The 13,192-nt window shown below is 35.7% G+C and overlaps 2 protein-coding genes across 3 annotated transcripts; one reads left to right on the top strand and one right to left on the bottom strand.

The window, feature by feature from the left end:
• The first annotated feature begins 2,422 nt into the window (after nt 1–2,422).
• LOC132276331 (cysteine-rich receptor-like protein kinase 3) lies at nt 2,423–6,548 on the top strand. Its single transcript, XM_059777715.1, has 7 exons — nt 2,423–3,450; nt 4,080–4,193; nt 4,295–4,434; nt 4,539–4,749; nt 4,838–5,072; nt 5,692–5,836; nt 5,933–6,548. Exons 1-7 carry the CDS (start codon nt 2,688–2,690, stop codon nt 6,263–6,265), a joined length of 1,941 nt encoding a protein of 646 aa, XP_059633698.1. The 5' UTR covers nt 2,423–2,687; the 3' UTR covers nt 6,266–6,548.
• A 237-nt stretch (nt 6,549–6,785) lies between these two features.
• LOC132276332 (2-phytyl-1,4-beta-naphthoquinone methyltransferase, chloroplastic) lies at nt 6,786–12,632 on the bottom strand. 2 transcript variants are annotated; one of them, XM_059777717.1, is made up of 8 exons: nt 12,455–12,632; nt 12,313–12,377; nt 12,122–12,212; nt 9,736–9,824; nt 9,291–9,486; nt 7,902–8,001; nt 7,183–7,279; nt 6,786–7,082 (listed from the first exon to the last, which is right to left on the bottom strand). In XM_059777717.1, the coding sequence occupies exons 1-8, from the start codon at nt 12,587–12,589 to the stop codon at nt 7,070–7,072; spliced, it is 786 nt and encodes a 261-aa protein (XP_059633700.1). In that variant the 5' UTR covers nt 12,590–12,632; the 3' UTR covers nt 6,786–7,069. The 2 variants fall into 2 exon arrangements, with proteins under 2 accessions (XP_059633700.1, XP_059633701.1); XM_059777718.1 differs by having other exon boundaries at nt 6,786–7,279; nt 12,455–12,631.
• Between the last annotated feature and the right edge of the window lie 560 nt (nt 12,633–13,192).

The following is a 13,192-nucleotide window of genomic DNA, read 5'->3' on the forward strand; positions in this document are numbered from 1 at the left end:
ATTCCACGCAAGCCAAGAGATCTGAGATCAGTATCCAAGTGGAGATCTAAGCAACATAAGGGATTCTCTAGGTATGGAGATTAAGAAGGGGAAGGCCAACCTCGGTACCATGCAAACTCGAGCTTGTCACAGGATAAGTGTTAATGTGGTGGTTGATCCATTTAAGGCTGATTAACACCCCTATTTATAGCGTTTACCTCCTTGGTCAATGCCTTTTAGTCCTTTAGCTGAGCCCGCTCTTATCCAAAGGTTCGATGGCCTATTCGTCTGACGGATGCGACACTGATGGATGGGTCGTGGCGCTTTGCCCCCCGGTCAAAGAAGGTAACGACGCTCCCTAATTAATGCGGGTCTTATCAAATGTCTTTCGCAATTAATGCGTTGCTTATCCTTCATCGCTCGAGCTTAGGTACCGGGTATCCTTTCCCCCTTGTGTTGGCCTCGGACTGAGGCGACCCCTTAGATCTCAGCCACCTATCCACATGTCCTCAGATTCCCGTACTTCAGTAGGGATAAGCCCTTTTCTAGGTCCTACCTTCATGACCTCGCAGGTTCCCATCTCAGTTCTATCCCGAGGTCTTCTTTGCCAAGAAGGGAAATGTGTACACAGGTTAGTCGAGGTTGCTCTTTCAAAGAACACCCTCGAGCGAGCCCGGGGGGGGGGGGGGGGGGGAGGAGCCCATCCGACTGGAGCGGGGAGCGTCCACAGTAGAGGAAGGGTAGCGACCCCTCCCTCGACCAGTGAGTTCCATTATTGGATAGGTAGCTCGAGAATACCTAATCCACCATGGGCACGCCAAGTTAGCACTGGCCAGTTATGCCTATGTTGCAGAGGTGGCGCCACTTAATCAGCTATCGTGGCGCGGTCATCAACAGGTAACAAGGTCAATTTATTGTGTCAGATGTGGGTGTCATTGTTAACTTTACGAAACTTGAGTAGGTGTCATTGTTTAAAAATGGATTAACTTTCATCTGGTTATCAATACAGCAAACCTCATAAAGGTAGACCTGTCAATGGAACGGATCCTGATCCGATCCGAATCCGATCCGATTAGTTAGATATGGATTGAACAAAAAATCCGATAACCCGGTTATGATCCGAATCTAATAATCCGTTAGCTTAACAAATCGGATATGGATTATGCTGATCCAATTCGATAAAATTCCGATCCAATTGAAATTATATATATATATATATATATATAATTATATATATATATATAATTATTTATCAATAATTTTACATATATATATATATATATATATATATATATATATATATATATATCAAAACTCTTATTAGAATCGTATTAGAGGTAACCCAAAAATCCAAAATAATAATAATAATAATAATGTTATATATAAATATTGTGGTGTCCTCATGCATATGCTAATAAATCTTTTAGTACACGTACTAATAAAATCATACTCTTTAAAATTATATATGTTAGTAAATATTATTTTAATCCAATTTCGAATCCAATCCGATCCGAGTCCGAGCTAAATAGGATATGGATTGGGACATTTAGTCCGAGAACCCGTTAGTGATCCGAATCTGATAATCCGTTTACTTAACAAATTAGATATGGATTTGATCGATCCGATCCGAATCCGATCCATTAACACGTCTACATAAAGGTGTGAGTGTTATTAACCCCTAAATTTATTAAAATTCTCTTATTTTTAAAAATTTAAATAAATTAATTGGGAATTTTCAAATTAAGCAATCTTATGATTGAAGGTCATGTAACACATTTACAATTATATAATTCAAGTATTAATGAAATTTTGTTAAGAGTCAAACTTAATTTGAGTTGATTTTTTTGAGACTATCTTCAAATATTACCATTCATACTTCTATACTTATTTTTTTTGAAAAATGAAAAACAAATAGACCTAAACTCAACATCTGGCTAAGCGAGGAAGGAAAAAAAATTTCGTTGTGCTAAAAGAATCAATCACAGAGGTGAGAGGAGTATACATGTTTCTTGAAAATTAATTTAAAAAGAAAAACTACAATTTATTTGTTTAATTTTTGGCCAATAAGATCTCTTTGTAAACAATTTGTACGGGTATAAATAAGTTATTTTCATTTCCCATTCACGCCGTCACGGCCCACGGGCACTGTTTGGATTCGAACGCGATCCGAAACTAAAACCGCCTTTGACTTCCATTTTTTCCGGCTTAAAAAAAAATGATGCTAAGTTTGCTAACTCAACTTCCATGGTCGTTATCTATAAATCACCGCCCTATCATTAGCTTACACGTAATAGCACCACACAAACGTCAAACTCACCCCGGTCTCTCTCACAACAAGCCAATGTCCCAGAAGACGTACGTTTCTAACACTCAACGTCGCCTTGTCCTCCGCGTATAGAGTATAGATTGCCCCCCCCCCCCCCATCTCGCGCTTTCTCATCACTTTCTCATCAGTCAAATGCGCTGTAATTATGTAGTTATTTCTCTATTCACACCTACCCTCCAAAACTTGCTGTAATTATGTAGTTATTTCTCTATTCACACCTACCCTCCAAAACTTGCACATATATATTATACGTTTAATTGTTTCATCAAATTCTCTCAAATCTCTTCCTTCAGTGGGTTTTTGTTTTTTTTCTAATTGTTTGATCAAATTCTCTCTCATTCCAAACAACCCAGTAAAATATTTTCTCAAATCTCTTCCTTCCATGGGGTTTGGAATACTATGTGCGCTTATTTACTTATGTTTCTTGGTAAACCAGTCTGTTTCAGATCCCAGAGCTACAGAGGCGGCTCTGATATGTAGCAACATAAGCGCAGCTTCGTCTGATCGCCAAGTGTTTGTTGCAAACTTCTTGGCAGCCATGGAGGCGTTGACTCCATTAATTGCCAACCAAGGATACGGGGATGTGGTGAATGGGAGTGGTAACACAACAGTCTATGCCTTTGGTGAGTGCATGAAAGATTTGTCTCAAAATGATTGCAATCTTTGCTTTGCACAGTGCAAAACCTCAATCCTCAGGTGCGTTCCATTTCAGAAACTGACTCGTGGGGGTAGAAATTTCTTTGATGGATGTTACTTGAGGTATGATGATTATATGTTCTTCAATGAAAGTTCGAGTTCGGTTGATACGACTGTGTGTGGGAATGGTAGTTTTGGTGGGAATCAGACTCTGTTTAGGTCTAATGTTGTTGAGTTGATGAAGAATTTGAGTGTGGAAGGGCCTAAGAACGATGGGTTCTTTGTGGGTTCTGTGAATAGAGGGAATTTATCCGTTTATGGGTTGGCTCAGTGTTGGGAATATGTGAATGGGAGTGCTTGTGAGCATTGCTTGGCGAAATCGGTGTCTAATATCAGTTCATGCCTTCCAATGGAGGGAGGGAGGGTGTTGAATGCCGGTTGCTACATGAGATATTCGACGCAGAAGTTCTATAACAATTCAGCAAGTGTTGCATCTGATGGAGATGGAGGTGAGTTGAATTTTTTTATAGATAGCATGAAATTCGCGTCTTGGAATTGGAATCAGAGAAAAACTAGTTTATAGTTTGAACTATTTATATGCTTCATTTTAAGTTCCAATTTTTAAGATGTGGATTTCATAATATCAAACACAATCGAGTTTTGTCATGATATTTGTTTTTCTTGCATTCTAGTTATTTTGTTGCGCATAATTGGACTTAGTTTGAATTTTATATTCCAGAGTAAACCTTGTTTGATCCTTGAAATTGGTTTTATGGAATTGTGATCCATGAGAAATAATTCTGATTTGCAAGATTAACTATAATAAAAATGATTGATATCCAATGGTTTCATGTGTGCAAATTGGATTATTGCAAATGTTAATTCAGAAAGTGGAGCAAGCTTAGCAACAACTGTCGTTAAGCAAGATACACTTGTGTATCATTTTCTAATTGTGCTCACACTAGCCGAAGCTAAAGAAATGTCTTGTCTATTTTTTTCCTTTTGGTTCCAATTAATGAAATTTGTACTAAGCCATGGTATGCCGAAGCTAAAGAAATGTCTTGTCTATATTTTTCCTTTTGGTTCCAATTAATGAAATTTGTACTAAGCCATGGTATCATATGTTAATGGTCATCAGGAGACAGCCGCCTTGCTGTTATTCTGGCTTCAACTTCAGCTGCTTCTGCCTTTGTGTTGACGGTAGCGGCGGTTTTTTTCTTCATGAGGAAAAAAGTTGTGAAGAAGAGGAGAGGTACCCATGTCTGAAACTTAGGATATTCGTCTTCAAATATTTGTCATCGTTTATGATTTTAAGTTATATTTATCTTCTTCTTCTTCTTCTTCTTTTTGTAGAGGAGAAGCAACTAGGTGCTTTATTGGCCACTGTAAACAAGTCCAAACTCAATATTTCATATGAAACTCTTGAAAGGGCCACAAACTACTTTCATGATTCCAATAAACTCGGTCAAGGTGGATCTGGTTCAGTCTACAAAGTAATTCCTTATTTCACCTTTTATTCTCTTAGCAGGGAAGCATATTTTTACTTATGGAGTTCATTAATCCTTTTCTCCCCTTCCCCCTTCCTTGGATCAAACAGGGGATTTTGCCGGACGGACAAACAGTTGCCGTAAAGAGGCTTTTCTTCAATACCAAGCAATGGGTGGATCATTTCTTTAATGAGGTCAACTTGATTAGTGACATTCATCACCCGAATCTAGTAAAGTTGTTGGGATGCAGTATTACAGGCCCTGAAAGCCTTCTTGTTTATGAATATGTGCCAAATCAAAGCCTTCTCGACTACCTCTTCGGTTGTTCTCCCATCCATGAACTGAATTTGAGTAACTAGTTTTTTTCTTTTCACTACTTTTTAATGATGATTTTATTTATTTGATCCAGTTAAAAAGAATGTTCAGCCGCTTGGGTGGGAAGTGAGGTTTAATATTATATTGGGTACAGCTGAGGGCTTGGCCTATCTTCATGAGGAATCGGAGTTGAGGATCATACACAGAGATATAAAGTTGAGCAATGTACTTCTTGATGAGAACTTGATGCCAAAAATTGCTGATTTCGGGCTTGCAAGATTATTTCCAGAAGATAAGACTCACATCAGCACTGCCATTGCTGGTACACTGTAAGTCTAGTCCCCCCGGTTGATTCATCTTCTAAGTTCTTCAAGCCTTATCTAATTCATGGTTTTTCATTTTTCTCTTCCCTTAACTAAAAATGTAAAGCATTTGAGATTGCTAAGATAATGTATGTTTAATGTTAACGCCTTTACAATAAATTATAGCAAATTTGTGCATGTCTCACATGTCAAAAGCCTCTTCCCAGTGTTTGGCAACAACAAAAGTGATGGTGTTCCAATGTTAGCCGGAAGATAGATTCTAATGATTCCCTTGCTAAACTTATGTCATCTCTTAATTTTTAAGCCAACTGGTTTTTCTTGATTACAAAATTTCGAGTAATTCAAACACAACTACTAAATTTATCCTTCTGCTAGGAGTATGTGCATGTCTCCTGTTCAAGTTTTCCTTAATATTTAGCACTTCTTGTTGAATAAACTTGTCCTCAGTTTTGAGTTCACTATTTGACATTGCTGCTATGTTTGGAAGCACCAAATCCAAAGCACCGATTCGGTGCTCCCAAACACAACATCCATCTTATTTCTGTGATATTGAATTCTTGATGTATCTAGCATCTCTGTTTGTATATCTAGAGCAAGAGAAAGTTAATTATATTTACATCTGCAGAGGTTATATGGCTCCAGAGTACATAGTTCGTGGTAAATTGACTGAGAAAGCAGATGTATACAGTTTTGGAGTTCTTTTAATTGAAGTTGTCTGTGGGAAGAGGACCAATTCTTTCTCTCAGAATTCGTTCTCCATCCTAGAAATGGTACACCTCTTTTTGCTCGACATCTTCTCATTTAAATTTTATAGTCTGAGGAACTACTTCAAACATCATCTACATTTGTTATCGACTTTTTTATAGGTCTGGAACCTGTATGGAACAGGAAGGTTATGTGAAGCAGTTGATCCGTCGTTAGATGGTAAATATCAAGCAGAGGCGGCATCTACATTACTTCAAGTAGGTCTACTTTGTGTACAAGCCTCCGCTGAACTGCGACCATCTATGTCAATAGTTGTGAAAATGCTTACCTCTAACCATGAAATTCCTCAGCCAAAACAGCCACCATTTCTCAATTCTAGTAGTACAGAAATCAGTCCATTCAGTCAAAAACGCGGAACGAACAATTTTCAGCCCAGTTCTAACACCCAGTCTTCTGGTAATAGCATATCAGAAAGCTGGATAGAACCTAGATGACATCTTTTGTGTGTGTGTGTGTGTGTGTGTGTGTGTTTGTGTTTATACAAGATAGAAGATAGAGCTAAATGCTTACTGTAAATTGAATGTAAAACTAAATTCTTTGACAATGGCTTTGAGATTAGTTTAGAATGAAATTGAAACATCAAAAATTTTGTAAGCCTTGCACTAAAACCATTGTTTTTGTATAACAAGTTGTAACAGTTATGAAGCACCCACAACTTTTTTGTATCGACTTTAGATCATCTATGTTAATGATTTTATTTATTTGTTTTTCTCCTAATGCTTCTTCTTATTGCAAAGAAGAATCCAATTTATTATTTTCAATTCCTCCTTGACATTTGAAAGGAGTGTATATACGAAATGAAACTTGTATGAAAATAAAAAAATAAAAAAAAAAAAGAAATTTAAAGAGTTCACAATTAAATTGGTAGGTGGGGCAGCATTATTTGACCATCCATTCTTTGTACAATGATAAAAACTTCAAAATCTTGCTGGTAGCTTCTAGAAGATTCCAAACTAATAAAACACATAATTTATTTATGGTTTGAAATAATAGAAGAATACAGGTGGCTGCCGGGACCAAATCAAACGTTGTTTAGCTGTCAAACAGAGACTTGTTTTTCAAATTGATTGAACATATACAACGAGTAGTTTGTAACCAAATTGCCAATTGCATTCTCGGTCAATCATAAGCTATTGGTCTGCTACATATAATATTAAAGGAAAAAAAACGTAACCAGCTGCTCTAGTAAACCCGGAACAACCTTTGCAACGGTCATTACCTTTTCCATATGCAACCTCTCACAAACAGTGGCTATAAAAAGGTTCATTCTAAATATTTTTAAAAGGGAGGTTAAACATAAAACAAAAGTCAAAAAAATGACAAGGGATAATTAAGCATAAATCATATCTACCGTGTGGCTATTAAATTCCCCATGAGTCCTCCGCCGATTTCGTAATGTTTAGCATTAATAAATCCTGCTTCTAAAGCAAGCTTCTCCAACTCCTTTCCTGCATCAAAACAGATTAAACAAGAAGCTTAATGGCGAAAAAAAAAAAAAAAATTGTAGCAAAAAAAAAATTGTAGCAGCTAAGTGCGATTAACACCTTTAGACATAAACTGCTATGTAATATCCAGTGGTACACTTCTATTGACAATGAAGCAAAGGGCCTAAGAAGGAATCTTCCGAGGTATAGAGTATAGACTGATTAGTATAATCAAGAAACATGCAAAAAGTCTTATACTGTTGCTGATTCAGTGGAGAAATAAACAATGATAATATAATTAATTTATCGTGTACAAGACTAAGGGACGAAATTAAGTCACTGAATTTTTTAGTACTGAATTATAGTTTCGACTGCTTTACACAACTGGATTTTCAAAACGGAAAATTTTAAGGGTAAACTTTGTAAGTAAATTTTCTATTAAGGTGCTAACTAAATGTGGATTTCACTTAATGCTCTTAAGAGAGAGAATACTGAAGTTTTCCAGTATGGGACACTTGGCTATCAAACAGAATTAGGTTTCATGAAGGAAAGAAAAAGAAAACAGTAATAGGTTTTAAGACTACTAGATCCAAGTATCATCCACCTAAAAGTCCAAGAGATGCTCTATTTAATGAGAAGAACAAACCTGTGCGAAATTCACGAATTGAGTTTTTCAAATATTTGTACTCCTCTGCAAGGCCATAACCAGTAGCCACCGGAACAACTACATTGTCAATCATCCATTCCTTGCAAAATGAGTGATAAAAAAATTTAAATTTCATGTTCTATAGGCTATATATTCAGAAAGCATTTACTGCAATGACTGTTCAATAGAATGATTGTAAATGCACTCTAAAGTTGAGGTAAGTCAATTAACCTACATAAGACTTGTATTCATGACATGAAAAGATTTAAGTACTGGCACGACAACTAAAGGAAAACAACATGCCTAATTCTCTCCTATCATTTTAGATGCAGATATTTTAAAGTAGCTAGTTCTGTAAAGAAAATCAGGTAAAGATAAATTGCAAAAGGTGAACTGAAGTTATAATAATCCATCATATTACTAATTAACTATTTTACATGGACTGTAATGTATGTTCAACGATGGTTATATCTAAGCATCAAATATATTAAGTCATGAAGCCCGATCACAACTAAAAAATCATATTTTTCTCAGTTCTTTGATTTTATAAGGTAAAATGGTGTTTTCATGTAACAGGTGTTCAATACGGATATTTTACTTGTTTTAAAGTAATAATGTATTAACAAGAAAGAAAATAATGATGAGTTTGATTCTCATTTACAAACTAGTATCCTTAAATCATAACATGCTTGATAGGTGTACATCCAACAGACATGCAAGACACATATCATATACCCATACTAAGTGTCATGCGTCCACCAGAGTACTTCAGATATTTGGAAGATGTCAATGTAACGTGGCTGACTACCTCCACTGTGAAAACTTGCAGACAAATTCAACTAGGAAAGCTAGAGAAAAATTAGCCTTTTAAGACATGCACATTCTTGAACCTGAAACTGAACAAAATATAAACCTATATCCACACTTAGGAATCCACCACATAGTAGTATTGTCCAATATAAATCACATAAAGTTGACAAGGCCAAGGCACCCTCATATTTCACTACGGACTTATTGGTTACAGTCACTACTAGACAAACAAATCTTACATGCTTCTACAAATCAACAGCTTCACAAATGTCCAGCATGCACAAGAAGCAATGTCAAACGTTCCAAGCTTTCCTGTGAACATATAGTTGCTGTCCATTATTTTATGGTATAGTAATTTTAAAGTTACTGGTCCACCTTTGTCTTAGTGGCTTTGGGTGTTAATTCTCAAGCCCTAGATCGAGGTTTCAATACAGGTAGAGAGAGAAGAAAGAAAATTATAAAGTTGCAGGAATGGAAAAGCTGTGTAAGAAAACCCAAATATTAATTTTAGTTCATCAGTTTGAATAGCATTTAAATGTCAAATCAATATAAAAGAACTTTCTGCCTTCTAAGCAATACCTGAATAAAAGCACCAAATGGATGAGTGCTTTTGTTGAAGTCAAGGATGGATACTTTTGAACCTGGCTTCAGAACTCGAAACATCTCTGTCATAGCTTTATCTATGTTGACCACATTCCTTAACCCATAGCCGATGGTAATGGCATCAAAGCAACAGTCAGAAAATGGTAAATCAAGAGCATCGCCTTCAACCCACCTATGATGCATCACATGATATCAGTTTCCCTGATATTATTGTTTAGTAAAAAAACATCATCAAAAAGCTTATCAGTTCCAGATGCAATTGCATGGAATTACATAATTATTTAACTATAGCTGTAAGATAACATTGTAGAAAGATTTGGAGAAAGCATTGCTGATTTTTGTGAGTAATAGGCCTTATCGATTTTGATCAAGTGACTCAAGTCAGTTAATTAATCAACGCTTAGATTTATCAATTGCTCACTTAATATTCTTGTAGCAGGCCCTTGAGCGTAAATGCTGCCGAGACGAAGCAATCAACAATTGCTCCTTCGAGAAATCAAGACCAGTCACCTGCAAGTTGCAAGCAAGAAAGGAAGACCTAGTATAGATTTCTAAGTAAATTTCCAAATTTCTAGAGGGTAGATTTAAGTATGAGCTCCTCCAAAGCAAAGCGCATGAGTTATTGGAAACTAATGGAGCTAGCTATGAGAATAGAAATTCGCAAAATGTAGTAAAATAGAATAAGAAACTAGATCTATCAGATGTAGTTCCTGAAAATCCAGTTAGAATCAAGACATTGCAAATAATAGTCATAATAAGTAGAAGGCAAGAAGATTAAAGAAGGTTAAGCAATTGGGTTCTCCCCCACTGGGTAACAAGTCATCACCCAAAATAAACTACATCCTCTTAAGTACTATGGACACCTAATACTTTCTAGTAAACTAGTCTTCACCCATCTATTGATATAGTATGTTATATCATCACAGAGATTGAACTATTGAGAACCTTAGAGGAAGCTAAAAATGTAGAAAAGTCTGTGCAGTGAAAGAGCAACAGTGAGCAACTTTAGGTTTCTCCTAATACTTCCATAGTAGAACTAGATGCTAATTAGAGATAATACAATCATGAAATACCATATATTCGAGATAAGAAACTGGTGAAAAGGGCTTGGGAGTAACTGGAAATAGCTCCACTACTTGCTAAATCTCTGATGGCTCGATGATATAATTGAAAAAGAAAAAAAGAAGGAAAAAAAAAACATGCACGTATTACTGCATGTTTAGTACCAAAAATAATGAAAGACCAACAAACATAAAACAATTGATCGTCTATAATTTATAGTAAATTGTGTAACTTTAAGGTACAACGGGAATAAATTTCTTTAATTGATTTTGTGTCTAAGTGAGGAAGTGCTTTGTATCATTCATTCACGCTTCTTGGGGAGATTCTAGACAGGGGATATTAGTACTCCTGATTCGACCTCTGAGCTACGAAGAACACGAGTTTGTCTCAAATTTAATTCCCAGAATTGTGAAATTCCAACAAACCCCCCACCCCTCTCTCTCTCTCTCTCTCTCTATATATATATATATATATATTTATTTATGCTACAAAAAAAATAAAAAAATAAAAAGGCTAAATAAAGCTATATTTTTGGAAATGATACAGCATTTGGAGAGAAAAAAGGAGAGATTAGACTATCAGAAGATGAAATTGGTAGCAAAGATAGATCTAGAATAATAAGAATATAGTTACAGAGCTGGAATACACAAGTTCGAGATTGAAATTAATATCCTACATGGTTCTTAGAAGGAAGCACCTACACCCAATGCTACTAAACTTGCTCAGATAATTAAAATCATATGGAGGGTTAATAGATCAAATTTTAGAAGTTAATAAGATTTATCATTATGCATATAAGTCTTTTATGATTTTATGTGACCCCTTTCTAATATTATGGTATGTTCCAAATTCATCTTGTCGTCTTCATTATGTATATGTTCCAAATTTTCAATGCCATAAAGAATTATTTTCATAATAGTTCAAGCATTACAAGAGAGAATATATCATGAGAAAGTTATGATTGAACACAACTTCTTAGAGCATCACTGTATTGAAGGAGGCAAATCCCAACATGCAGTTTTATTCTAGAATGAGGCACAGAAACTATTAGGCACTGCTTCAAAATGATGCTTCACTCCCCCTACAGCAAAGTAGCAAACAAAAACAAGGAGAGGAAGACATAACATAAATGGCGAAAAAGAAAGATATAATGCCATTGAGGAAAAACTACTGAATGTGGGTGCCAAGCCTACTTGGGGATGGGAATTGACCTAAAAACCCACCAGCACAGTTGAGGCGGGTCTAGCGGAAAATACGGATGTGCACATATATAACTACATATTTGGATTAGATGCAGGCTTTAATGAGATTTAATAACCTCCTGAATCAGGATGGAGTCAGATTGCCTCAACTTAGTATGTCACATGTCTGGTTCAGTTTTTCCTTTTCAAATAACAGAAACACATAATACAGTAGGAAAATTTGTTTTGTTTACAGCTTTAGAAAAGCTGAAATTTCAAAGAACATTCTGTTATAGCGTCAAGAACTATTTTCTGAAACTAATTATCTACTCACACCCCACTCAAATTCACAAAGGGGGCAAGCAATCTCTTCCACAAAGAACCTTAAAGGCAAAGAATCAAACGCTCCACCACTCTCCAAAGAAAGATATCATGTCGCCATTAAGGTTGGATTTCCACATATTAAGCAGTATGGTATAATCCAAATGCCATTAACACACACACACACACACATATATATATGATCAAATTAAAGATAAATACGGAGAAAGAAGAAGATGAAACCTTGCCATTGGGTCCTACTTTCTCAGACAGGAGAAACGCCAAATCCCCACTCCCACAACACAAATCCAACACATTGTCTCCCTCTTTCGCTCTATGCAAACCCAATACAACAAACTTCAATACCAACACTTGTATGGATATATATGTGTGTACATGTATGTATGAATAAATATACAATGTTGGAAAATTACCCAGTCCAGGATACAGCCATGCGTTTCCATAATCGATGCTGACCCAAACTCAATAAGTCATTCAACTACACAAAGAACAAACAAAAATTTAGAAAAATTTCAAGTGTTAGAGAGTACATGGTAAGAGGTAGAGGGGTCGTACGTTATCGTAGACAGGAGCAATGCGGCTAAAAAGCGCCTGGCGGTCGTCAGCACAGCGAACCGGCCGCCATCTTGATCGGCAGGTATGACGACGTTGAGTGGGTAATGGGCTAAGAGATAGGTGGAGGGTAGACATTATCCTATCACTCACTTAAGCTATTTCTCACCGGATATATATATTAGGTTAGATCGAAACGGAAGAACATTATAATTAATAAGCAAATTAGCAATTTATGATTGCAAAATGGCAAATAAATGCATTATTTTAATTTTATTTATAATTGATAGATTTTATGGTTTTTGGTTACATTAAATTTTTTTAATGTATTTTTGTTGAATTGTAGCAAGTGTCTTGATCTTTAGAGCATTTTACAATTCACTATGGGGCATGCATCTCATCTCCCATTTCATATGCAAATGCCAATTCACTATGAGGCATGCATCTCATCTCCCATTTCATATGCAAATGCCAATTAACGAAAAAATTCAATAAAAATAACTCCAAGAAGTTTGGAACTTTTCATTTCTAAAATGTGAGGTAAGAATATTTGTGGATAACCTATGGAGATTCAAGATGTTATTTATTAAAGCAAAATAATTCAATTTATTTTTATTTTTATTTTTTTGAATTTTACAATTCAATTTATTTTCATTTCATGACGGGTAGTTGTATAATTTTCTTATTCCATAATGGTTTAGTGATCATGTTCAGGTTACAAGTTTTTTCTAACAAGGACAT

This window comes from Cornus florida, unplaced genomic scaffold (genome assembly GCF_030987335.1).
Source record: "Cornus florida cultivar Cherokee Brave unplaced genomic scaffold, ASM3098733v1 CherokeeBrave_3.0.0_Hap2_Chr10, whole genome shotgun sequence".
Taxonomy (NCBI): domain Eukaryota; kingdom Viridiplantae; phylum Streptophyta; class Magnoliopsida; order Cornales; family Cornaceae; genus Cornus; species Cornus florida.

Coding starts and splice junctions, on each gene's coding strand:
- LOC132276332 (XM_059777717.1), bottom strand. CDS start 12,589: ATGTCTACCCTCCACCTATCTCTTAGCCCATTACCCACTCAACGTCGT. Junction 9,825..12,121: donor AAGTAGGACCCAATGGCAAG/GTTTCATCTTCT, acceptor TGCAACTTGCAG/GTGACTGGTCTTGATTTCTC. Junction 8,002..9,290: donor CATTTGGTGCTTTTATTCAG/GTATTGCTTAGA, acceptor TCATTTTGCAAG/GAATGGATGATTGACAATGT.
- LOC132276331 (XM_059777715.1), top strand. CDS start 2,688: ATGGGGTTTGGAATACTATGTGCGCTTATTTACTTATGTTTCTTGGTA. Junction 4,194..4,294: donor AGTTGTGAAGAAGAGGAGAG/GTACCCATGTCT, acceptor TTCTTTTTGTAG/AGGAGAAGCAACTAGGTGCT. Junction 4,435..4,538: donor GATCTGGTTCAGTCTACAAA/GTAATTCCTTAT, acceptor TGGATCAAACAG/GGGATTTTGCCGGACGGACA.